The following is a 27,186-nucleotide window of genomic DNA, read 5'->3' as shown; positions in this document are numbered from 1 at the left end:
GTAATTGTAAAATGGACGTTGAAAATAAAACCATCTGTAAAAAGAAGCCAATAATAGATGGAGAGAAGAAACCATGGATACATAGGTTAAACATATTCTTACAATGTAAAAAATATTGTTGGTTTAACTTAAAAAAGTAACCTTGTTGCCTTAAATTTTTTAGTTCATTGGAATTCAAAATTTGAGTTAATACAAAGAAGGAAATTGGTTTAATCAACAGAAAATCAAACTATTATGTTATCTGACAAGTTGTTCAGTAAGTTGATCTGACAAAAGAAAAATTGTGACAAATCATGGAAATATTTTTTACAGTGTACAGACCAGAACACAATTCAGAACACAAAGAACGCATTACAATGTTCTTTCCAAATGGGTTGAATGTGAAGTACAAAGTGATAAAATGGCAGAGAGAAGAGAGATAAATGATAAGCTTTGATCCTTGAATCATGCAAGGCAAGATGTCTTTTTAGTAGCAAATGTCTTGTTACATAATAATGAAATATTACCATTTTTAACATTTCACTTTTTAAGACGTGGCCCATCTCATTCGTTGATTGTTTTGAATTTACCATAATTCAGTTGTGCTCAATAACAATGTTCAAATTGGTTCTGTGCTTTCACTGAGCTGGCAAGATCACCTAAACAACTGGACTGCATTCATTATTAACAAAACAGTTTTGAATTATAGCACATCTTGTCCCTTTGGAACCTTAATCATGCAACGTGGAATTGAATACTGCGATAATTATCTCAAGTATCTCAAGAGAAGAACTTTGGACACAGGCTGCCAATTCACTTGTTCATAGTCACATTATGGCTATCAACATGACTGTGATCCAAGTCATATAAATACCAGCTGTTTCAAAAACTCTCGTTACAGAACACATTAGATCTGTCTGGTGTACTGTCCAAAACCAATCATGAAGGTTGTGGCTGTAATCCTCGCTCTTGCTGTAATTTCAGGTAAGTGACAATCAACAATGCCAGTCTTCACAAACAGTTTATTAACTGTATGCAAATTCAACAGAGGCTGATAGTTTGATTTGATACATATGCTTAGAACTTGGATTACTTTGAATGGATTATTTGATGGATTTCATTGAGACCTTGACTGTACATTTGGTGTATCTACAACAATGGGACTACATTGACAAATATTCCAAGCGCTAAAGAATATTTGGTCTCCATTCTGACTTTACAGGCTGCCAAGGGAACTTCCTGTTTCAGGATGAGCCGAAAAGCCACTGGGAAAAGGCAGTGGATCAGTTCTGGAGCCGTGTGTCTGAGCTGACTTCTAGGGCTGAGGAGATGAGGGACAACATCAAGGCCACTCAGCTCGGCAGAGAATTAGAGTGAGTAAATGCTACCGCAGACCAAACATTTGAGCAGCTCAATTTGCGAAGACTTGGTGGAAAGCTGATTTGTGATACTGAGATTTATTTCAAATTCTTTGCAGCACACTGATCGGTGACACCATGATGGAGCTGCAAATGTATAGAGATGACATTCACTCCAAACTGGGACCCTACGCGCAGGAGACTGCCGAGAGATTCAATGAAGATCTGCAACTGCTGACCAGCAAACTCCGCACACACATGGAGGAAGCTAAGGATCGTGTCACTGAATACAGCCAGGAGCTCAAGTCTATGGTGGAACAGAACGCTGAAGACGTCAAGAACAGGGTCAACAGCTATGCCAAGAAATTAAGGAAACGTTTTAACAAGGACGTCCAAGAGATCAACAAGTGAGTCATGGTATCAAGCTTAATTACATGAGCTTCTTTTGCTCCACTTCTACACAAAGTACACTACCATTGAGTACGTTTTTTTTTTAGGAATTAATTGGCATACTTTTATTTAGCAAGCATGCATTCAAATGATTAAAAAAAAGTATTTTTTTCTTCTTCAAAATTTATCAAAATTATTTGAAGTTCTATTTCAAATAAAAGCAGGTTTTTCAACTTTCTACTGAACAAAGAAAAGCGTCACTGTTTCCACAAAAATATTAAGCAGCACCACTGTTTTTAACATTAATAATAATAATAAGAAACATTTCTTGAGCACTAAATCAGCATATTAGAACTTGAATAATGCCTGCTAAAAAATTCAGCTCTGCCATCACAGTAATAAGTTTATAATATAAAAAAAATAAAAAATAAATTGTAATAATATTTCACAATATTACTCATTTACTGTACTTTTGATCAAATAAATGCCGCCTTGTTGAGCACAATAGAATTCTTTCAAAAACAAAAAACTCGCACTGACCCCAAACTTTTGAATGGTAGCCTAGTGTATAAAGCAATGTTAATGTTCTTAATGTAACTTAACCTAAAATAACTTAATGTTCTTAATGTAACTTAACCTAAAATAACTTAATGTTCTTATTTAGATTATTTAGTTTAATAGGAATAGGAATCATTGTTTAATATGCCTCATCAGTTTATTGTAATATGTAATATTTTTACTTCTGTGGAAGGGAAATATAATATAAAATAGGATATGTTAAGAAATATATGAAATGATGTTATGAAATATGATATAAGTTCAGTTTAAAATGGAATAATCGTGTAATATATTACCAAACCGGTATTAGTAACATAGATATGCACTATTTTATAATTAGATTACATGTACAAAATATATATTATAAGAATTGCATATATAAAGTTATACTGCAATATTCTATGAAAATCTAAATTTTGAGCGATTTGTCCTCTGATCTAAAGGAAAATGGAAACATACTTTGAGGAGGTTCGGTCTCGTGCTGCTCAGAATATGGAGGACGTGAAGGGTCGTCTTGAGCCGTACTTCACTTCAATGCAACAGCGTGCTGGAGAGAAGCTGACATCTCTGGGAGAAGTGCTGAGAAGCCAGGGTGAAGGAATAAAAGAGAAACTGGAATCACAAATGCAGAGCCTCAGAGAGCAAATTGAGAAGACCAAAGAAAATATGGGTAACACTCTGAAGGAAAAGGCAGAGGAGCTACAAAATTGGTTTGAGCCCTATTTCTCTCAAGTCCAGAAGCAACTGGGCTATTAATACAAGTGCATAAGAATGAGGTCTCAGAAAAATGATTGGATTGACTTTTTCATTTAACTTTGCTTACAGAAATGTATTGGAAATGTAAAGGTAATGAGTAAAAATATATCTAGGCTACCATTAGTACTACATGTATGTAGCTACAGATGTAGACTATGCAATATAAAGCTTAATAAAAACAGCATGTATTAATGAGTACGAGTAGGCTATCCTTGTTATACACATATTGTTAGTTCATTCTACATGTTCATGGCGTCACTTATTTTCAGTGTTGGGGGAAACTCATTACAAGTAACTTGAGTTACGTAATCAGATTACTTTTTCAAGTAACTAGTAAAGTAACGCATTACTTTTAACATTTACAACAAAATATCTGAGTTACTTTTTCAAATAAGTAAAGCAAGTTACTTTGTTTTCCCATTTATTGACTGACAGCTCTCCTATCCCCATGTTGAGACAAATCATAAGTGCAGAGGCGTTGTGTGAGTGTGTGTGTGTGTGTGTAAACATGATGGTTATTGTAGTTCTAGACTAAATGTGAGCGTGCATTTACTCATCTCACTTGCACAAAAAAAGATTCAATATTCTTCAAAATGAATCAAATCAGTGAAATGCAGAATCAGAATACTATGCAAACCTTCAATAACTAAATGTTACATAAAACATACATTTTTATGCATTTAATCTCACTCTATTGACCAATGTACTTGCTTCTGACCTTCGATGATTCAGTTAAACCATAAGCAAAAACGACTATAGATTTTTTAGTTTTTGTTGGGTAAGTAAGTGTCCTTCAGCATTTCATTGAGGCTTATTATTTCACTTTTGGTGTAAAAAGAGTTTTTATATTTGCCCAAAAATATAACTTTTTTGTTATAAAAAAACAAGCCCAGCCCAGGTGGAAAAAAAAAGTTACGCAAAAGTAACACATTACTTTTTGAAAAAAAGCAACTATAGTAACTCAGTTTTAGGTTCTGAATTAAAGTCATTTTTATATTTTTGTGGGTCTTAGAATCAAAATATGTCATGCAACTGTCCGGATATTTATATCAATTTAAAGGCTGGATTTTTTTTTTTTTTTTTTTTAAATAAGCAGTGTTTTAACGTTTTTCAAACCAACGTAAAAACAAATATCCCATTTTATAACGTTTTTGAAGTAGATTTTAAATTCTCCTTTTTATCAAATATCATTTTTCCTTGCCCCTTATAATACGATAAATTGTGTGGGTGTTTTCACTTTTTTTACTTTTATGAATATGCACTCCCCAGTACACAAATGAAATCCCGACAAGTCTCGCACATCACACGGGCCTCTCGGTCTTCCGGTCTATTACGGATGTTGTGTTGTTTGGATACACCAGGAGGACCCCATAACAGACCACCACGAGGAACATAAGCAGATTAATTCAACACGAAAGATAATTTACACGACATTACTATTCTAGTAATAACGCCATGAGACTAACGGGCATACTTATAACAGCAAACGACAAATGACCGCGAGCGAGACATGGATTAAAGCGTGTCGACCGCATCGGTGAGTGCATTAGCCCACTGTGTTTTCGCCCAGTGGCTTTTAATTTTTATTAATTTATTAAGGAATACAAAAAAATGGTTGCCAGAACTGCTTTATCGAGCAGACCACAGACAGGGTTTTTACAGAGCATCCATATAAGTCGTGTTGCATGTAAGTTTATATAATTTCAATAAGGTTTAGTTTGCAAATTAGCACACAGCTAAGATTTTGGCGCGACCTACAAACAAACTTAGTCAAACAAAACTTACGAATTACTATTTGAATACTGTTTGTGCATTAGTAGTATACGCTTTTTGGGAATATTTTACGGTCGACTGCACAATAAACTGATCACGTTGAATCCTAACTCGTGTGTTTGATTTGCAAACAATTTAGTTCCGTTCAATAATATTCTTTCTCCTCTTGTGTTTTTGAAATGAACATGAAAAAAACTATCAAAATAATCACCTGTGGGGTCTCGTTTGTCAGGATGCATATTTATTGAGTCCTGGTTTGAATTTCTGCCTCAGTGTTTGTTAATCTTTGACGCAAGTAAAATAAACCCTTTAACCGATACAAGTAACTTTAAGTGAATGATTTGCGTCAACAAATATATATATTTACAAGATCATAATTGTGTTTACCTAATTTGACGAATTCATTTATCAGTTTGCACACTGTAATGTTGCACACCCCAAAAAAATATTCCATTACTGAAAACTAAAATTAAATAGAAATTTGAGTTAAATGGATGGAAACAAAGATGTTACAAAAATGTGTCTTACCATTATCTCCTTACTCTGGGCCATAGAGGTATGTTGACTATGTTAGGGCAGTTTCAGACTTGAAAATGTTGCCATACAAGATGCAGGCATGGAGATTAAAATGAAATAAATTAAAGGAGAGTATTATAACTTTATGGAGCAGTCAAGATAGTTGTCTTCATTTGCCAAAATGTAATGTCTTAGTCAAGCAGTGTGTGTTCTATTTTCTGACACTTAAAAGGATCATGAAACCCTATAACAGTAGCACTCATTATGTTTATTAAGGGAAAATGGGTTATTTGTAAAAAAAAAAAAATAATAAACTATTTCGTTCCAAAAAATTCGGAAGCTTTTTTGAAACTTCTGGTTTGAACCAACATCACGAAAGGCGAAGTAGCCTATGTGTTCATTTGGAGTGGTGATTGGCTGCTGTGGCTGGAGAGTACACGTCTACGTCATTGGTTTCTCTATATTATTCATGAGAATAAACTATTTTAATCCAATCAATGTGCTGTGTTACACATGATATCGCATTACAGTGGAGAATTCAAATGCCACACAAGATTGGTTTGCCACTGTTTGTTCACCTCTCTGCCTGTTCAACTTTGCGTTCAGATCACTGATCTATATGAATGTCTGGATTGCTCATTGCGTTCAGGCAGTGAAGCCACCAGAAGTGTTCGAGCGGCCATCTTACGATTCCTTATTGCCAAAACAATGGCCCAAAATCACCCAATTTGCATCGTATCAGTCGCACAGGAATCATTTTTAAAATATTTGTATGTACATTGATACTTGGAACATTATTGCTAATGTTTATGATCTTTTTGGGCAGGATAAGTAATATAAATCATAAAGATTGGTGTCTACTGCACGCTGCTGACTCAAGTAACTGAACTAAAACAAAATACTAATAGGTTTCTTTATGTATGTAATTATGCAGGAAATATTAAGCATTAACTTCAAATATACATTAAATATTACAATACATACAATCCCCTATTACTAAATTGCACTAGGCTATATTATATTAAAAAAGTTTACCATGCGTCATCATGCTTGGAGCAAAAGTATAAATACTTGAAAATAGCTTCATGTCTTTACATCCATAAACAGTCAGCATAATTTCTTTGAAGAAGTTGTGAAGTCTTTTTGTTGACCAACATCCACTTCAGACTCTTGGGTTTCCTGAAAAACTGCGTGGCTTAATGAGAGTCTGCAAATTAGTGCCTGATGAAAAATCTTTAATATTTCCAACGTAATTTTGAAAAACACTTTTATCAGAATAATTTCTGTATATTTTTAGTTAAGGATGTTAAGTTAAGCAATTTTTTGTTTTTCAAGTTTTATGTACTGTCCACTAGGAGGTGCTCTGTTTTCCTTGATTGGTTTTCCCTGACGAGATCAGCTTTACATTGTTGTTGAAAACAAAAGTAAAAGAGTGAGCAAGTTCTATGCATTTTTCTGTGAAATAACAGTTACGTGTCTTTATTAAAATCAACACGTTAATGATTTATCTCTTATCCACCCGATTTGGAATGTTATTTTTTATTACTTGGCCCGCCTGAGCCTCGTATTATTCGCGGATATAACCGCATCATTAATCCACACATTTTAAGCATTTGATTTAATGATGGTTGTTAGTAGTCTCTAATGATAAGATTTTTGGGAGATTTTTTTCATAGGATTATATTTGTTAAAATAAATCAACTCTTTGTTTTTATACTTTTAATGGACTTCATGTATGATGATGAGTGTATTGTAGGTCTGTGTTTTATTGGTTGTTGTCTGTGTTGGTTGTATACTCCCACTTTTCCACAGCTTTACACGCTTATTTTTTGTCTTTTTACAAATCTAAGGTGTGATCAAGCAGTGCTAAACCATGGGTTTTCATGACAATATAATTATAATATATTATAATTATAATTAAATAGAATTTATTTTTAAATATAAAAAAACGTGTAAAGTCTGCAAATAATACTAATTTTGGTTGAAAACGTTTTTTTTTTAAATCAAAAAACATTCTCAGATCTTGACATTTATTATGATTAACCATGTTGCTTGTAAAAGAAAGTCACAACAGAAAGAATATAAGTAAATGCCGCAGAAAATACAGTAGTGGGACGAAATGGAACGAAAATGAATAGAGTCTGCTATGTTTGTTGTTTAAAGGATAATTCCGGTATTTAACACTTTGAGTCTATTTTGTAGTTTGTTTTGGATGAACAAGAGTGGTGGACAAAGAAATTTTGACATTGGTTCCTGTCTCGACTTTTTGACTATTTTAGAATTGCCCATGACCGCTTTAGAATGGGAGTCTATGGCCATGCACAAACATGTCCTTAAAACAACCCTTAACGTTCGTTTTCAAAACTGTGCAACTCACCGAGTGGTTAGTGGTGTTCGTTGATGTTCCAAAACAAGTAGCGTAGCGAAATACAGTTTCTGTCGTGTTTTATTTGGCATTTTGTAAAATCCCATTGATTTCTGTTGGAGGACTCATTGCTCGTTGATATTACTGCGCTAGCGGGGAACGGAAAAGACGCTTCAGACTCAAATATCGAGCGGAAGTTTATACGCGGTTGTGAGGTATCTGAAAAAATAGTTAGACTATAGAAAAATAAATGGATTGAAATCATACATTGCGCTGATATATTTGTTTTTAATCATCAACGAACACCACTAACCACTCGGTGAGTTGAACAGTTTTGAAAACGAACATTAAGGGTTGTTTTAAGGACATGTTTGTGCATGGCCATAGACTCCCATTCTAAAGCGGTCATGGGCAATTCTAAAATAGTCAAAAAGTTGAGACAGAAACCATTGTCAAAATTTCTTTGTCCACCACTCTTGTTCATCCAAAACAAACTACAAAATAGACTCAGTGTTAAATACCGGAATTATCCTTTAACACACATCATGTTTTGCCTTGTTTGTTTTCTGAAAATATATTTTTTGCTACAATTCTTCCAATTTAATTAGCTTTAAACTGATTCCAATTTCTAAATCTAAACTATTTCCCCCTTACAGGCATTTTATGAGAGTATTTTAAATCATATCAACCCTTTGTGTACCATGGACGACAAGTTACCACCATGGAATAAACATGGAAGCCATAACAGCAGGGTTCCCTATAATATAGCAGGGGAACGTCAGGAGGTAGGTTACAATAACTATATATCTGTACATTATGATAAAGTAATGGCTGAGGGGAATTACGGAGAAAGAACAGAAGAGTTCTCCCACAGTACTTGGCTCCAAACACAGCCAAAGGTAAGTGATATATCAATTGTGAGGCTGAATAGCAACATTATTAGGTTGCATCCAGCTCCTCACTTCTAAACTTAAATATATGTTTTGCCCCTTTTTTTTAGGATCATGACTTGATAGAAGACAGCTCTGCTGCTGGAGAACCCATTTCATCGCTGTCATCTTGTATGAGTGGTGCATTTAAGGCTTTGTTACCAGATTACCATGGAACTTCCTCAGAAATGACAACAAGCTCTGTTAAATATTCGTATACTCCCAATAATAATTCTCTCGTTAAACCTGGTACTGCAGTGGACGAAAAGATAGTAGTGGAGAGAAGGGAAAAAAGCGATTTTCTGAAAGACCCTCTGTGTGAAGCATCAACTAGTGTGACACACATGCTTCCACCCAGATGTGCCCAATATGTGCCTCAAGAAAAGGTATGTGACCTCTACAGCGCACAACCAAAATAAATGTTATTTCTCCATTGTCACCTCCATTATTTTTTTCACAGGACCAAGAGGTGGCCCAAGGAAACTGTAATTGGACATCAGTGATCAAAGATGCTCTAGAGATGAGTAATGGAATGGAAATGGAACAGCCTTTATCCATGGATGTATGTGGCCCCTTAATGGACTTAAATCCTGTATATAAAGGACCTGAAACTGAGGCAAAATTTACATTAATGGACAACTATAAGATAGCAGGATCCAAACTAAATGAGAAGCAGGATGGTCAAGGAGTGAAAGGAGAACCGGATTCCTTTATTTCAATGTTGTCAGATGGCATCAGTAAAAAGAAAGATGTTCTGGAAATGGTAGGAGCTGAAATCAAAAATCTTTTGAATGTAGATTTTATAAAACAGCATGCAAGCAATCAAAGAACAAATAATCAATTTATTGTCTCAATTTGCAGGGGGAAAATGATGAACCAAGCATATTAGTTGTTGGAACATCTCTAGGCAAAGAGGAACTTGGAATGACTGGAATCAGAGAAAATGAGCCAGGGTTTTTACCAGGATTTAATAGGAGTTCATACACTCCTTTTTCTTCATCAGAAGGTTTTATGAAAAGTGAAGAGCTCCTAAGTATTCCTTCAGTCAAGCAGTCTGATGAACACATCCTCCAGGGAACAACACAAGGACCCAAGTCGTGCAAAGATGTCAGTCCTAGAAAAACTGCGGGCACAAATATTTGCTTCAAACATGCAACAGTAAACAATAAAACTGTTCTTGAAGGTTCTTCTGTATATGATCTTCATCATCTTGATCTTCAAAAGGACTGTCACCAAGCAGAGGTTACAGATGGAAACGCTTCAGTTAACTCCCTTGATCATTCCTTACAGCATGATGTGCAAGACAAGAGGGTAAACACAAGCAAACCGCATGCCTCTGAGACTACATTAATACAGCAAAGTGCTGCATGTCTTCCTGACACTCAGTACTTTGGCAGTAAACTAAAAAACCAAGATCATGATCTTGTACTCTCTCAAGCCTCAGTGGGCAGTCAAAATACAGCTGTGGTCGAATGTGAAAACTCAAAACTGCAGATTCCAACAGAAGATGGGACCTCAGAGAGCCTGTCTGTACCAGGACAAATTCAAACTGTTTTTCAAAAGACACCAGTTAACACAAAAAATGCTGAACTCAGTCTAAAGATGGAAACTGAAATTCAGAACTTTTCTTCAGGATCAGAGACAGTACCAGATCAAACTGTTGTATCCAACAAAATTCACCTAGATCATAAATGTAAGGATTCTCAGATAGAACCAGAGGAAAGTGGCAAATTAAATCCAAGTACAGTTCTTCTGCCTTGTGATGAAAAGAAACACAACTCTGAAAAAAATGAAAGGACATTTCTCAACATTACTTCAGAAAGCAGTATTCCTCCACCTACTGAGAATGCTCATGCAGCTCCACCTTCTCCCACGTCAAGGATCGATTGCTCCTCTCAGCTTAACCTACAGAAAGCATTGCAAAAGCATAAGAAAGCAAGAAAAAGAAAAAAATCTGAACTTGAGGAATTAATTGGACCAATACACAAATCTAATAAAAGAGATGATTGTTCTGTGTATAGATCAGTAATTTTGGACAGTGCTGACAAACCAGACACAATTGAATGTGAAGACACTAATCAAAACTTTTCATTGACTAATCATGACAGTACTGCACTGAAAGAGGAGGACTTAATTGCAAATGGTGATGTAAACCCACCTTCATCTAGAAGAAAATCACAACAGCGGATGACACAACTTGAGCTAGTGGCGGATACAGCAGAAAACTCACAAAAACCAGATCATAACTGCTCTGAAACCTCTCAGGTAAAAGCACTGTCAACCGCTATGATAGACAGGAAGGCTGTTTCTAGAAGGAAACTGAAGAACAAAACAAGGTTACGTTTAAAAGCAAAAAAATCTGCTAGATTTAGCAATCAGTGTTTGTCTCAAGGCACTGTCTTGCCCTCAGAAGAGGACTTTACATCACATTTTCATGACAGTGACGCCACCCTGGTAAAAGAAGTCAGTAACCCAGCAATAATCCAACAGGTCACCTCTAGATTAGAGTCCAGTATTGATGAGTGCAGTCCAGAAAAGTCTACAAAAAAGAAAACATTGCAAACAAAAAAATATGCTCTGCAAACACTACAAAGCAAAGGTGATCCACATGATGAACCCACAACATTTACAGAAGTTGAGGCAGACTTAATGGACTTCAAGAAGCATCAGAAGGTGAGAAGACCTGATATAAAAGCTTCTAAAGGCAAAAATGATGAGCATGCAACTAGTCTGCTTAATAGTCAGTCTTTACTAGAGCCTGTGAGTCAAGCAGATTCGGTTTCAACCTCAGTGACTGAATCTTCAAACATTCTAAGCCCTGAGAAAAACCCAAAGAAATCAAAGCAAAAGAAAAGAGCAGATATCAACAAGGCAACACAATCCCAACAAGAGGATATCCCCTTACCATTATCAAAATCTAAGGAACACATGGTGATTTCCAATAAATGGACTTTGAAAGTAAAAAGATCTGTAAAGAAGGCTACTAGAACAGATGATTGTGACACTACTCTTTTGGACCTACAACCTTCTATAGCCACTCTGAAGCAAATAGATTCAACTGTGGGACCTGAAGTTGAGTCACCAGTTGTTCTCAGCACGCAAAGGACGTCACTGAAAAAGAAATGGTCAGATATTAAATGTAAAGCAGTACATATACCTACAGTTGACCAAACAACAGCTCAACAAAGTGTTTTGAATCCACTCTCAGAATCTGATGCCAGCATTGTGCAGCCAACTATAAGAAGGTTCAGTCCAAGAAAAACATTTGACACAATCTTTTCTCATAACACAATCAGTGAGAGCTGTGAAAATGTTCATTTGAATCAGTCAATTTCTTCAGTTGATTCTATGTCTTCTACAGTAACTGACATTTCAGGTGTCAGCCAAAAGAAAACAGAAAAGACGTCAAGAAAAAGGAGAAAGACAAAAATCAAATTTATGGAGGAACAAACATCCAATACTAGCCAAAAGGAAGATGTGACTGTACTTCCTTCAGAAGATTTTGCATCTATTGTGGTTTCAAATCCAGAAAAGACTGTGAAAGGTAAAAGTCCCTCTAGAAACAAAGCAAATGACAACCACTTAAATGATAATTTGGTTGAAGACACATCTTTATTAGCATTTGTGACACAAGAAAATTCTATTTCACCTTCAAAAATTGACTCTTCAAGCTGTTTTAGACAAACCAAAACACTGAAAAAGCCAAGAAAAAAGATTGTAACCAAAATAAAAAACGAGGCAGAAGAAATACTCAATGTAAACCAGCATGAAGATTTTGTTGCAATAACCTCAAAATCTAGTGCAGACATAGGGGCCTCCAGTTCACAGATGATTTTAAAAGAAAAAAGGCTTGTGGAAAATGCAATTGCAGAGAAAGTGAAGGACAACCATGCAACTGCTCTTTTCGTCATGCAGACTTCTACAGCCACTTTGCAGCACACTGAATGTGTTTCAACTTCATTTGCTCACAGCACACCAAAAAAATCTAAGAACATGTCTGACATTAAAGGTGAAGCAGTACATACACCTGAAGTTGACCAATCAATGCAACAAGAACTCCATCCATTTGATTCTGTGTCAGCTACAGAAATGGATCATTCAGATGGTGTACACCAAAAGAAGATAAAAGTGAAGACGAAAAGACAGAGTAAAAAGGTCACTAAATGCAAAACACATGTTACCCAAGCAATCAGCAAAATTAGAGAACAGTCTTTTTCAGCAACTGTGCAGCAAGAATATTCCGTTTCTAACAGAAACACAAATTCAAAGTCAGAAGAATTGAAAAAGAAACGTATGAAAAAGAAGACATCAACACTAAAAGTCAGAAATGTTCAACCAGAGGACCATGCTGAACATCATACGGTTTTGTCAGCACTTTTGCCTCCACTGGTATCTCTGGGTAAGGATGCAACACAAGACCCTTGCATAAAAACAGACATTTTTAATGAATCAGCTGAAAGTCATGTTGAAAACCAGGTTTTCACTGAAGATGTTGCATGCTCTCAGAGCTCACTGAAGAAGGCAAAGAAAACACAAGTGAAACAATTGCTAGTGCAAAAAGAAGATAATGAACAAAGCAATATTCAAGAGCTGGCTCACATAGAGGACAGAAAGTCTGACGCGCCATCTGTTGTGCGGGAGGTAGCCTTTGAGAATTTCGAAACGTTAGAAGCAGACAGCTGTGACCAGCAGAAGAAGAAGAAAGACAAAAAATCCAAGGAAATTGCAGAAACGCATGACTTTGCAAATGTTTCTTTGTCTCAAGAGAAAAGCAGTGGATCAGATGAGACAGGTGTCATGGTCACCTTTACACAGATCCAAGATTTCTGTAAACTACATGATGGTCAGACTGTAGAACCACAGCCTGAAAAAGAAGAGGAAGAGAGTAGAATTAAAGATCTCAAAGCCACAAAACCCCCTAAAACAAAGAGTAGAAAAGCTGGGCGAAAGAAGATAGCAGGCCTGTTAACTCAAACGGTTAAAGATGAGGAACATAAAGATATATCTTATGATAACAGAATTGCCTGTGATTTTCAAAACAACACACAAATTACAATTTCTGACAGCTCACAGAGGACAGCAGTTATTCCAGAAGAACCAGTAATGAAATCAAGAAAATCAACCCGCATACAAAAAACAAACTCGGGTCAATTTGTCCAAAATGTGTCAACCCAGGGCTCTTTAGACATCGAGTGTCATACGAGGCTTGGAGAGACTCTTTCTGGTTCCATGCAGCCTGCTTATTGTGAAGGCCAGCACACTGTTGAGCAAAAATCTCCAAGACGTGGAAGACCACCCTCAATTAAGAGCAATAAACAGAAGTTATCTATAGCACATTTAGAAGATAACACCACTCCATCTGTCCATGTCTCAGATTTCTCTTTATGCCAGGACAACACAGAGACTCTTTCCAGTTCCATGCAAACTGCTGATTGTGAAGGCCAGTCCACTGTTAAGCAAAAGTCACCAAGACGAGGAAGACCACCCTCAATAAAAAGCAAAAAACATAAGCTATCTATAGCACATTTAGAAGATGACACTTCTCCATCTGTCCAGATTTTAGATCTCTCTTCAAATCAGGACAGCACAGAGACTCTTTCCAGTTCCATGCAACCTGCTGATTGTGAAGGCCAGCACACTGTTAAGCATAAGTCACCAAGACGAGGAAGACCACCCTCAATAAAAAGCAAGAAACAGAAGTTATCTGTAGCACATTTAGAAGATAACACCACTCCATCTGTCCAGTTCTCAGATCTCTCTTCATGTCCGGCCAGCACAGAGACTCTTTCCAATACCATGCAACCTGATGATTGTGAAGGCCAGTACACTGTTAAGCAAAAGTCACCAAGACGAGGAAGACCACCCTCAATAAAAAGCAAGCAACAGAAGTTATCTATAGCACATTTAGAAGATAACACCACTCCATCTGTGCAAATCTCAGATCTCTCTTCATGTCCGGACAGCACAGAGACCCTTTCCAGTTCCATGCAACCTGTAGATTGTGAAGGCCAGCAAACTGTTGAGCAAAAGTCACCAAGACGAGGAAGACCACCCTCAATAAAAAGGAAGAAACAGAAGTTATCTATAGCATATTTAGAGGATAACACCTCTCCATCTGTCCAGATCTTAGACCCTTCTTCATGTCAGGACACCACAGAGACTCTTTCCAGTTCCATGCAACCTGTAGATTGTGAAGGCCAGCAAACTGTTGAGCAAAAGTCACCAAGACGAGGAAGACCACCCTCAATAAAAAGGAAGAAACAGAAGTTATCTATAGCATATTTAGAGGATAACACCTCTCCATCTGTCCAGATCTTAGACCCTTCTTCATGTCAGGACACCACAGAGACTCTTTCCAGTTCCATGCAATCTGATGATTGTGAAGGTCAGTACACTAAGCAAAAGTCACCAAAACGAGGAAGACCATCCTCAATTAAAAACAAGAGACAGAAGTTATCTATAGCACATTTAGAAGATAACACCTCTCCATCTGTCCAGATCTCGGACCTCTCTTCATGTCAGGACAGCACAGAAAATAATGTCAAAGCAGCTGCAAGTCCAGTGAAGCAGAAAGTCCAACCCCTTAAAAAGAGGAAGGTAGTGACAGTGGATAATGTAACTGTTACCAAACAATTGGGGACTGATCCCTCAGAATCCCTTCAGAGTGTTACTGATAACTTGTCACACAACATCCCTGCACCTAAGCATAAAAAAGGGAAGAACTTTAAAAGACTTAAGTTGTCAAGCTTGAGAGTATCCAGCAGAACATCTGAACCTTCAGTCAACGGTTTTCAAAAAGCAGATATACATTCCATCCCTAAAGACTCCTCAAACGATTTCAATGAGGAAGGGAAAACATCTTTGACTACGCCTAGGACAGCAGAGAAATGGAATCTCTGTGAAAAAACTGCTATACGAGATGGAGATGTCCTGGCAGATATAAAGATTGAGAATAAGGCAACAGTTAAAGTAGTGAAAGGAGCAAAACGTGGTCGGAAGAGACGGAAAATTAAAGAACCACCCCCTGATCTTGTAACTGATCATGAAGAGCTTCAAAGATTAACAACAAAAAACAAAAATGACAAAAGACAAGATTGTTCTGAACCAGCCAAAAGTTTACTGACAACGTTTAGGATAACTAATGAATATGCCACTGAGGACCAGAATAATACAGTCACATCGAAGAACAATGATAAGGAGAAAACTTCCACTCAAATGTCCACTTCTTCCACTCACCTATCCTTCAATTTAATGAAAGAAGTCAAGAAGCACAAAGAACACGATGCTGAACCAAATGGAAACCATTTATTTGCGGTTATTGATAATACAGGACTCTCTGGGGGAGTCTCTAGTGGAATTTGCAACTTAATTTCTAGCAATGTGGTCAAAGAGGAGTCAGAACACATTTTTCTGGATACAAAAATTAAACCCAACATTGAGCTGAAATGTACTCAGGAAACAGATGGACAAAGTGTGGAAATGTCAGGGGAAAAAATGCTTAACTTGTCTGAAATCGAAAACACATTTCAAACATCTACAGAACATAAAATGGATGGCTTCACACAGGATAGTGAGGAATGTGTTGTAATGCCAAACAAGGTGTCTAATAAGAAAACAATGAGATCCAAGCCTAAAGAAATAATGAAGAAACCTCTCACATGCAAATACTGTGGTGTTTCCTTTCGGCACATTACAGCGTACGCCATTCATCAACGCATTCATACAGGTGACAAACCCTACAAATGTAAGATCTGTGGAAAAACCTTTGCTCAACTGTCTAAACTCAAGTCTCACCGTAATGTACATAAACAGGATACCTCTTTTCCTTGTCCTTGCTGTAGCCAAAAATTCTTGCAGAAAGAACATTTGCTATGTCATTTTAAAGTCCACCTGCATGAATCAAAAACAAACACTGAACCACAGAAGGGCATTAAGAACAAGAAAAATACTTTATCAGATGTGTGTTCAGAGACCTCAAACAATTACAGGTGCCTTATTTGCAAGAAAAACTTTGTAAGCCACGTCAAATTGCAGACTCACATGAAATCACATGAAGTGGAGAAGCCCTTGACTTGTAAGGACTGTGGGAAGAAGTTCTGGAACCTGCCAAGCCTCACAGCTCATGAAAAAAGCCACTGGCCTGTGAAACCATATGCATGTTCAATTTGTGGAAAAGGCTTTAACCAGCTGAAGGCCCTAAAAAAGCATTCTCAAGACCATGCCGGCGAGACCCCTTTCTCCTGCTTTCACTGCGGTCATGCATTCAGTGCCCTGTCTGCACTTAGGATGCACCAGGCATCCAAAACTTGCATTGCAAGGAGGAATGATGGGACAAGTGGTAACATTGAGGGCTTTATTGTAAGTCAAGGAGTTGATGGTCAAGTGAACACACCAGTATTCTTCAAGTGCCAAATATGCAAACAGCTTTTCAGGAAATGGTGCCAATACACTCTTCATCTTCAAACGCATACCAGCTCTCCCCCGTACATTTGTTTTTCTTGTGGACAGTGTTATGAGAAGGATTCAGATATGAATGTTCATTGTGAGGTTTGTTGCCAATCAAGTGGGGAGGAGCAGATTTGTGGTGCATCACTCTCTGAAATCATGCAAAGTGTTACCCAAACCTACCCTTTAAAGTGTACCTCATCTCAGACTCTACCAAGTACAGGATTTCAGCTGAATTCCCAAATGCCGACCAGCTCAGAACAACTCCCACAACTGCCTCAATCGATAGATGTGGAACCTACACAAGCAAAAGAGACAGATCTTTCTGAAATTCCTAAAATTTATTCTACCCAGTCACCCATCAAGCTCCCGATTGCCCAATCTCCCTCTCATTCTGATGTTAGATGTACTTCCACAAGTAGCTCTCTAGAATGCATTGAAATCACTCAGAGTCTTTGGAAATTCAAGTGTTCACGTTGTGGTCAGCGATTCGAGCAGTACAGGACTTTGAGTGCTCATCTGAAAATGCATGCTCCTGGTTTCAGATATACCTGTGCACATTGTGGACAGTTCTTTGAAAGGTGGAGTAAACTATGGCTACATCAGCGACATCATCGTCTAAAAAGTCGTTGCTACTCTTGTAATCAGTGCAATCTGCAGTTTCGCTTCTTTAGCTCCTTTAAAGAACATATGATTGACCATGCTGGGCAGAGAGCGTATGCTTGTTCGCTCTGTCCCAGTACCTTCATTCAGGAGCCAAGCTTACATGCTCACCAATGTGAGTCTCATAAACAACTTTGTAAAAGTCTCAAATGTGATGTCTGTTCTAAGACTTTCAGTAGTTTAACAAACTTAATCAAGCACAGTCTTCTACACAATGGTTCTACCTCTCATATTTGTCTCCCTTGCAATCTCTCATTCACAAATACAAGAGTCTTAAAGGAACACTTGAAAACGCACACCACATACCATGGTCCGGCCCTCCCTGATATTCCTTCAGAGCCCCTCGATTTTCCTCACAAATGTAAGAGATGTAAAGCTAGCTTTTCAACGGGGGATTTGCTCTACGCTCATCAGATACGGCATTCCAGAGATGCAAAGAGTCATGTCCATCCAGAAATAGTACCTACCTCAAAATTGTCAGATTCTTGCAGTGAGACACCATCTACCCTATCCTCCACTCGAAGGAATCATATATCAAACCTCAAACTTGATGGTATACCCAATGATGAAAGCCTGTATGTTTATTCCCACCCTGACAGGCTCTATGTGCCCTTTAGTCGCAGAGTACAGATTCCAGTCATTAATTTGGACCCTGATGAACATGAGGAGGTCTCAAACTCTCAGAATACCAGTCCTGAACTTCCAAACAGTGAAATCACTGCTCAGTCTGACAGCACACATCTACCTCAGGCCACAGCAGGTCAGGAAACCACCAACCTAAATTCAAGTGAAAGCGCAAAAGAGATGGCAAATGGTGAACATAATTACAGCTCCACGCATCAGAGAAGAACTAGATTTGTGGAGACAAGTGTTGATATGGAGGTAGAAGCGACTGCTCAAGAAGAAGAGTCAGAGGAGAGATTTGAATGTGCAGACTGCACTGAAAAACTTAGCAGTGTGCCGAGCCTTTATGAACATTACATACTTCATGCAATGGGAGATGCATATGTACAAGTACACTGATCTTTGATAATGTTGGAAGGTAGATGGTTTCCCAAGTGTTGACACTATTATCTTATTTACACTTTGTTTTTGCATGTTTGAAGGAAGTATTGGCTAAATGTTTATCTTGTATTTTAGTTGATCTTGAGTTTAGTTGATTACCATACCTTTTTCCTCTAACATGCTCTTTGAGCCCTCAGGTTCTTTTAGTTTAAACTGTTACCCACTAGCCGTGTGCTACATGGGTCATGTCACTATGCCTTATCTCAAATCATCTCTGTACTGCACATTTATTGTCTTGATTTCTTAATTTGTGCCTTCAGTGAGAGGTTTGGTTCTGTAAAGGATCTGTAAAATAGCTATACATAAAACTTAATAACTATACAACCTGCTAGTCACCCCAGTCATAGTTACACGTTTTCAATTGAAATCTTTGACATTTTGGAATATTGAGAGGTGGTTATTAAATATAGGTTAACCTAGAGCATACTACGGAGCCCGGGAAGTCACCTGTAGGGAAAAAAAAAAACAATCCGTGGCGACGGATTGTTTTTTTTTCTCCCACAGGTGACTTCCCGGGCTCCGTAGCATTCATATATAAATTTCTGGATGGGACAAAAAATATGTATATTGTAAATAATGTGTAGAACATTTGAATATTTCTATATGCTTGTCATTGTAGTCAGGTTTCTTTTAATAAAACATACTACTTATCATGTGTAATATTTTCATTATATTGTCAAAACAAGTTACTGACAAGCCAAGGTAAAACATGTTTTTTATAGCAAAATAAGGACCTGTAAGGCTTCTGGTCAGATGTCATTTTAATGGCAATAGAAAAAAGAAAACCATTCAGATTACATGTCTTGCATGGGATTATCAAATATTTAATCAATTGTGCACAGAGCTTTAAAAGGGAAAAAAGCAAGCCATGTGTGAATTTTTGAGGTACCACACAACATTGCAGTAATTTGGTTATGAATGTCTGATTGCAACTCATTATGCATCTAAAACTGCTTTTATAAAGACTTCTGCTGGCCACTTGAATTTAACTCATTTCTGCCTTTCACGTCAAATGGCTTGCACAGCAATCAATCATTCACAGAACACTTGAATTTATTTCTTCTTCTCATCATCTTTTTTCCCCTCTTGTTTGTTACCACTCTGAGAGGCTAGGGAGCCCATAGCATTGCGGATGGCCTCATTGTTGGGGTCAACACCAGGTAGATTCTCCAGGACACTTTGGAGGAATTCTGGGTCCTGCATTACATCATAATCATCCTCTTCCTGTAGAATCAGTTAAAAAGTGCAAGTCACCAGGGATTCCTGCTCAATTTGAAACTATAAAATTTAAAATGAAGTTATATTTTTTTAGAATACTGAAGCTGTGATGAGCCCAGCAGACAATATTTTTAATTACCTTAGATTCCGCAGTGTCCATTGGAGCTCCCGTATCCATTGATTCTCCAAATTCTGACATAAGAGGGATAATGAGCAATATTACATCCTATGTCAAGCACACAAAGTATGTTCTAAGATTAACAAGGTGCAAGAGGGCGACACAAACCTCCACCTGCCAGGGACATCTGCATGGCATAGGCTATCTGCTCCTCCTCTGTCATGCTGCTGAAGTCTGGCAGTGCTGCCACAGCACTCTCGGGCTGAGAGACGGACATCTTCAGAAGAGCTTCCTCTGATTCTGAGGGAGAGAACAAACAGCATTGTCTGAAACGGGAATCGACTTTAAGGTAAAAGGAATAGGCCGCAAAAATGAGTCAATAACTGATTCAGCATTTTAGAAAAAGGTTATTCAGGACTGTATTAATGATATGAAAGGCAGAAATCATCTGGTAATATATATACCATGATGAAATATTTGTAATTTAAATGATGCAAAGAAAAAATAAAAATAAGATCAAATGTTTTTTGTACCATATGCGGTAACACTTTATATATAACTTTAATAAATCATAAACATATAAAGCTTAACAGATCATTAGTTAATAAATATTCACAGTTAGAAATATGAGATAATGTGCTTGTTACTGAAGAACTAAATATTACGTGTTGATTGATTAACAGATCATTATTTAATGTAAATTAAAATGCTTACAAATGTCATTAAACTTTCAATTTTCAACTTTCAAAGTATTTTCTTGAAAATTCGATTTTTCTCCTGTTGACGTATGATTCGAGGAATATCCTGTTGAGGCAATAAAAATGTGTTTTGCACCCAAATTACAAGTATGTGGTGCTAATATGTCTTTAGCAAGCATTTAGCTAAACTTAACCTTTACACAAACATTGTTACAGCAGCTAAAAGTCCAATGTCCATAAAGGTACTAAAAGATTAATAGTAAACATATATAAACATTTACAAATGATGAGTAACTTCAACTTTAGATTGGGTACTGCAAAAACATGAACAAATAATTCATAAATGATTTGTAAAGATGTGTAAATAGGGTGAATTCAGGTCATTTGGAGCACTTTTCCATTGAGATACCTGTCCATTAATTTACTAAATGGTTAGTAAATGTGTATAAACATTTATAAATAATGAATGGTTTCAACTTTAGATTGAGTACTGCAAAAACATGAACAAATAATTAATAAATGATTTGTAAAAACAACAAACGAAGACCAAATGTATGACCTTTACAGACTGTGGTTGAGTTAATGAATAATATGTTAACATGAATAGTATGCAAAGTGCTTAAAATTACTATTTTTCCACAACATTTGTAAATGTTAAACAATATGTAAATTGAAGTGTCATGAGATTTGTTAGCATTTTATTTACATTAAATAATGATCTGATAATCATTACGTAATATTTAATAAGCTCATTAGTAAACATTAACCAGCACATTATCTCAAATGTGAATATATATTAACCAATGATCTGTAAAGCATTATATAATGTTTGTTAATGATTTATTAATAACAATTATTTGCCCAGAACCACTGTGCCCACCACCATCCTTCAGTATTTCAAACATCCACACATGTGTTTACCGTCAGCGGTTGCGGTGGGAACGCCAGCTTCAGCTGCTGATTGGGCGGCCGCCCTACGAGCCTCCTCTTCCTGCCTCTGCCTTTGTTCTTCCATAGATACACGCAGCGCCTGTTTATCAAAAAGCAACTCCAATAAACATCTCCCCTTTTAATGTCATCAGAATAGATCTCAAGTGAGATTGCCCAAAACAACACTCAACAATTGTTGCTAATTGCTTTAATAATTTGAATCAATGTGGGAGAATTGATTATTCAATAACGCTGCTGAAGTTGAAAGGCATGCACAAACAAACAGAGCAATGCTAAAGTACCACAGAGCTTTAGTGTTCACCCATTTTGAGGGTGAGAGAATGCAGAAAGAGATGCACCGAAATTAAAATTCTGGGCCGAGACAGAAAATTCAGGACGAACTTGGTTGAAAACCAAAAATTTTCTTATTAAAAAATATATTTTTGTATAATTGTATTAATTTTAGACTTTTTAATTAGTTTTTACCTGAACAACAAACTTAAAGTGTATGTAATAATCCAGAATTAGAATCATAGAATTAGGTTTCTACTCCAGTTTGTTGGTGAAATATAAACATTTTAACAATGGCTGTAATAATTAAGTTGTTTGCAAGATTTATGCAAACATACATTAAATAATGAATACATCACTGACAGGTCAAAAATATAATGAATATGTAATGCAGTGCATATATTTAGTAAAATGCTGCTCTCTAGAGTAATTTCTTACTAGCTAACTAATGAGATATAGAGATTGAATGGCTTTCCTGAGGTAAATGTAATGGGACATCATGTTTACAAGCTGTTTTATTTAAATCTTTCCAGTAAGTGAAAAATTGTGTGATTAAATCAATTAAATTTGAAAATTCAAACTGTTTCATATTAAAGAAATCAACGCTGGAGAGTCAAAATGCGCCATTGGAGAGGCGCTAATCAAACTTAACTGTTTCCGTCATTGATTTCGGCCCTTTAAAACCATTTCGTCAGCCAAAATTTCAGAATAAATGCTTTACCTATAGACGTCTCTGCATTTTAAACAGATGTAAAAGTAGTGTCACCTTTAAAAAAAAATGACATTTCACTTTTACGTTTATGGATTCATTCTTCAGTGCAATTATCCCAGAGATGAATTTGTATATTACCAGGGCCAGCTCTGGGTCCGCACTGGGGTCCACTCCAAACTCAAAATCACTTGCACCCAGGCCCATCATGGTACCACCCTCACCAGCCAGGATGGGAGAAGAGAGCAGGGCATCAGCCAGGCTGGGCCCAGGGGGAACCGTGACCAGATGAGAACCTGTTCCCTCCTTTCCATTCAGAGTGTTCACAAACGCAGTCAGTTTCTCTGTGTTCACCTCCTGAACAGGTTGATTAAAAAGAGACAAAGCGAAAAATTTAAGTAAGAAAAACCTGAAAGATTTTTAAGTGATTCACAGGTAAGAAAGTTTTGAGCAGTCACCTACCTCTTCTCCGAAATTTATCAGATCTACATTGACTTTTTCTTTTTTCAACCGTTTTGCCAACTTCACCAGCTGGAAAAGATTTGATTAAAAAAAAAAAAAATTATAACTTGTACTACCTGAAATAAAGACGAATAATAAATGAATACTAAATAATAATAAAATGAAAAAAAATAAAAATATACATACATCTTTTTCGTTGTCCTCCACTGGGCTGCCCACAAAAGCGACAATCCTCATCTTGTGGTTCTTGCCTTGTCTATGCTTTAGTGCCAACTACATGTAGACAAACACAAAAGTAAATGTTAGAAGATTAAAATACGACATAACGGAACACATAAGGAACATTTCTGAAGAATTTACAGGAAGTATTTCCAAGCAATTACAAAGAATGGAGATTAAGGGTTCAACATATATATATATATATATATATATATATATATTTGGGCTGGGTATTGACACAAATTTTACAATTCGTTTCGATTCACAAGCTTGCAATTCGATTCGATTTCGATTCGATTCAATATTGATTATTTTGGATATCAGGTACCCTGGTAATCCAGAGTTCTCGCGAGAGCACAAGTTGAATTTGCTCAGCGAGTTACTCTGGTGTCGAATAATGTTGCTCATTAAATATGCCCCTCGATCTGAGCTGCACCAATCACATCGGGTTATCTGATATAGGCAGGCCAGAGGCAAGCTAAACACATGACGACATGTCATGTCACGCTGTGACGTCCAAGTCATTAGTAAACATTGCAAGATGGTTATGAATGAATATCAGTTGTTTGAAACGGCTTTGGCCGCTACAATGAACGAGTTAGACTTGGCTTTTTATCTAAAACAGGAACAGAAGACGCCGCTCGAATCATTCCTTTGCAAGAAGGACGTTTTTGCTGTTTTGCCGACCGGATACGGTAAGAGACTAAGAGTCTAATCTACCAGTTAGCTCCGCTGGCAGCTAAGCGTATGGGGTTTATTGTTGTGATTGGTCGTAGTGTTATCCAATTGCGTGCAGTGAGATTTTCAAATGCATGCTTGGTGCCGCCCCTCGAGCTGGACGATTTTCATTAGTCGACGCCAGACCATTAATCTTTTAGATTTAGGTCTGGATTTCCAGGCTAGATATCAGGTACAATACATGGCAAATTTTCTCAAGGAAAACAAATCTCTTAACTAATGCTGTAAACTGTGGGAGTCAGTTGTCGCCTACTAGGCTTCATTAGCCTACTATAATATTGAAGGTAAAAATGAACTGATTTGTATACAAACACTTAAATGACACTTTTATTTATTTTTATAATAATAAAGTTATATGAAATATAAACATTTAAATGCTGGCTGTCATAAAAACTTGACAGATTTATTCAAACATGCATTACATATTGAAGAACATTAAAAACTATAATGGATATGTAATATGGTACATATATTTAGCAAAATGCTGCTCTCTAGAGTTGACTAACGAGTTTATGGTCACTGGATATGGTTTTTCTGAGGTAAATGTGACGTTACATAACATTGTTTACAAGCTGTTTTACTGACGTCTTTCCACGGTTGAAACACTGATTGAGCGATTCCATGTGACATGTACTCTCTTTTAACACACTTTCAGATGCTCATTCATGCTTATTTCGCGCCGTAACTGGTATTATTAAGGCGGAAGAGAAGATCTCTTGTGCTGAGAAGCGATCTCACGCCACAGCACCAAAACGGTATTTATGCTTTTGAATTTCGTAAGAAAATGGACGTAATTTGAAATCTAAGACTTTTCATATCAATAGTAACAAAGCACAAAGATTATTGCGATTTATTGGATGGGATGATAGATAAACAAATTTCTGAACAGAAGTAATCACTCAATATGATGCTTGTGTGTCATGGCTTATCAATGAAATGAGTCATACAGGTTTGGAAAAAAATAAGGGTGAGTAAATGTTCATTTTTTGGGTCAACTACCCCTTTAAGCATCGATGAATGTACTTACATGTGCCACTCGTATGCCGGTGCAGAAGCAGATTTTTCCCACTGGCTGAACCGCATGGAGCTTTGAGAGTATGCGGCCGCAGTCTGGTGTTAAAGTGGTGAGGACCTCACAATTACTGCACAAAACCAAACCATGTGTTATTACATGCAAACATCACCACTGCATGAAATAAAATACAACACAGACAAACTTACTTGGCCATTGTGATTAGGCCCACATTGTTCTCTGGGTTGCTACGGGTCTTTGAGTGACAGACAATGTTGACCGCATCCTGCTGTGCCTGTAACCTGGTGGGCAGAAAGTCTCCATTCCTCATGTATTCACTGTTGTCCACACTGTAAAGACAAATGAAGGCAATCAGCATGTTTCCTATTTAAAACAATCATTGAATTTATGGAAGTGTAATAGTATAAACTAGGTGATCAGAGGCACCCAGACATCCGGTCTGTATCCTTAAAGTCAGCATTAAACGCAAGTTATGAAAGTGTTTTCTTCCCTACTGTGCGGTATATCAGAATGAAACAGCTTCTTGAATGAGTAGAAATGTAGGGCGGGACTTGATTTTGTCCATAGGGAATTGATTGGATAGTAATGGTTTGCTATTGCTGTGATCTCATGTAAATGTCAGAGAAGAGATGTCAATGCAAGAGGAGATTAAAGATTACGAGGGCACATGAATTTAATAAAAATAAGCATGTGCACAAATAAATGATTTATTATAAAAGGCAATATTTCATAAAAAAATAAGAATTTTCAAATTTGATTTCATGGTGACTTTAAATGCAAGCGAAGACTACGCCAATTAGATGAGCCCCTATGGCCAGCTATGAATGTGCCATTCCAGGAACTGCTAGGACAAGTAGTTTCATGATGATTACAGTCATTTCATAATTGATTAACTTTACATTATTAAAGTTATTTAATTGAACTGAATCAACGTTGAACCGCCTTCAGTATAGTATAAAGAGCTAACGTTATATAAATAAAGGTGACTTGACTGGCTGACATTTGCAAGGAATGAAGAATGAAACACTAGCACATAGTTATCCTATTTTCATTTGCATAACAGCCAGAGTGAGTGAACTAGATCCTATCAGTAGACAACTGCTTTAGCTATATGAATGTGTATTAAAAACAAGCAAGCTGCCTATCTAGACAGCATTAGAGGGCGTTGGACCAACAACACATTCAGTATCACTTCATGACAGTTCTAGAAGACTGAATAAGATGCTATCAGACCGAGTTCACAAACAAGTGGTCATTGTTTATGGGTCATAAATGTGTTTGTGTGTTAGTGATATGTTTCTTTATGATAGATCTACCTGCTGAATAATGACTCAGGAGAATGTCATTCTAACCAGAAAGCGACTATTGAATTATCTTACTTGTTCCCAACTATGAGCTCAAAAGTGCGACAGAACGAAAAACCTACTTATTGACAATACGTCGGAGGAGTATTAATTATGCAAAAGGCGTATTTATATCTAAAACAACGCGTTTGTTTATTTCTTACCAGACCATAGTGCTTTCGAGCCCCATCTTGGAAATCCTCTAGTCCGTTTCCCAAAGTGACGGCATCGCTGATTGGTTTACATATGTAGGACACTGACGATATTTGTAAACGCAAAGCTGATTGGTCGATAGCTCCGTCGCTGCTTCTCTTCCCGGTCGCGGCGTAGAAATATATTTGTAAATGCGTAGCGCCCACATGTGGTCGGAGGTCACGTGTCTGAGAACAGGGTCGTTCACTACAAAAATGTAAATATCCTCACCTTGTTCTGTTGTTCCAAACTTTCGCCCCCCCGCCCGCGAAACACAACAGTGAATTATCAGGAAAAGGCTAAATGTTGAGGACTAACAGCCTCAGTCACTATTCACTTTCATTGTATCTTTTTCACAAACAATGAATGTTAATGTCGACCGAGACAGTCATTTTGCCTAACATCTCTTTTCACAGGAATAAGTCATACAGTTTTGGA

General features: G+C 37.0%; 3 protein-coding genes across 3 annotated transcripts; 2 read left to right on the top strand and 1 right to left on the bottom strand.

Moving 5' to 3' along the window:
- Positions 1–876: 876 nt before the first annotated feature.
- apoea (apolipoprotein Ea) lies at positions 877–3,263 on the top strand. The gene is made up of 4 exons (XM_084422734.1): positions 877–963; positions 1,202–1,352; positions 1,457–1,744; positions 2,729–3,263. The coding sequence occupies exons 1-4, from the start codon at positions 921–923 to the stop codon at positions 3,039–3,041; spliced, it is 795 nt and encodes a 264-aa protein (XP_084278860.1). The 5' UTR covers positions 877–920; the 3' UTR covers positions 3,042–3,263.
- Positions 3,264–4,337: 1,074 nt separating this feature from the next.
- Positions 4,338–19,454, top strand: LOC311299250 (uncharacterized protein). The gene is made up of 6 exons (XM_084422732.1): positions 4,338–4,578; positions 8,352–8,480; positions 8,696–9,010; positions 9,085–9,387; positions 9,486–19,218; positions 19,323–19,454. Exons 2-5 carry the CDS (start codon positions 8,397–8,399, stop codon positions 18,753–18,755), a joined length of 9,972 nt encoding a protein of 3,323 aa, XP_084278858.1. The 5' UTR covers positions 4,338–4,578; positions 8,352–8,396; the 3' UTR covers positions 18,756–19,218; positions 19,323–19,454.
- Positions 19,455–19,540: 86 nt separating this feature from the next.
- Positions 19,541–26,866, bottom strand: psmd4a (proteasome 26S subunit ubiquitin receptor, non-ATPase 4a). Its single transcript, XM_084422733.1, has 10 exons — positions 26,721–26,866; positions 25,402–25,542; positions 25,208–25,322; positions 23,410–23,496; positions 23,224–23,292; positions 22,903–23,118; positions 21,753–21,861; positions 20,302–20,433; positions 20,155–20,207; positions 19,541–20,021 (listed from the first exon to the last, which is right to left on the bottom strand). The coding sequence occupies exons 1-10, from the start codon at positions 26,744–26,746 to the stop codon at positions 19,851–19,853; spliced, it is 1,119 nt and encodes a 372-aa protein (XP_084278859.1). The 5' UTR covers positions 26,747–26,866; the 3' UTR covers positions 19,541–19,850.
- Between the last annotated feature and the right edge of the window lie 320 nt (positions 26,867–27,186).

Source organism: Rutilus rutilus (assembly GCF_951802725.1).
Source record: "Rutilus rutilus genome assembly, chromosome: 11".
Lineage (NCBI taxonomy): Eukaryota > Metazoa > Chordata > Actinopteri > Cypriniformes > Leuciscidae > Rutilus > Rutilus rutilus.
The sequence above is the reverse complement of the archived record's forward strand: the minus strand, read 5'-3'. Positions and strand labels throughout refer to the sequence as shown.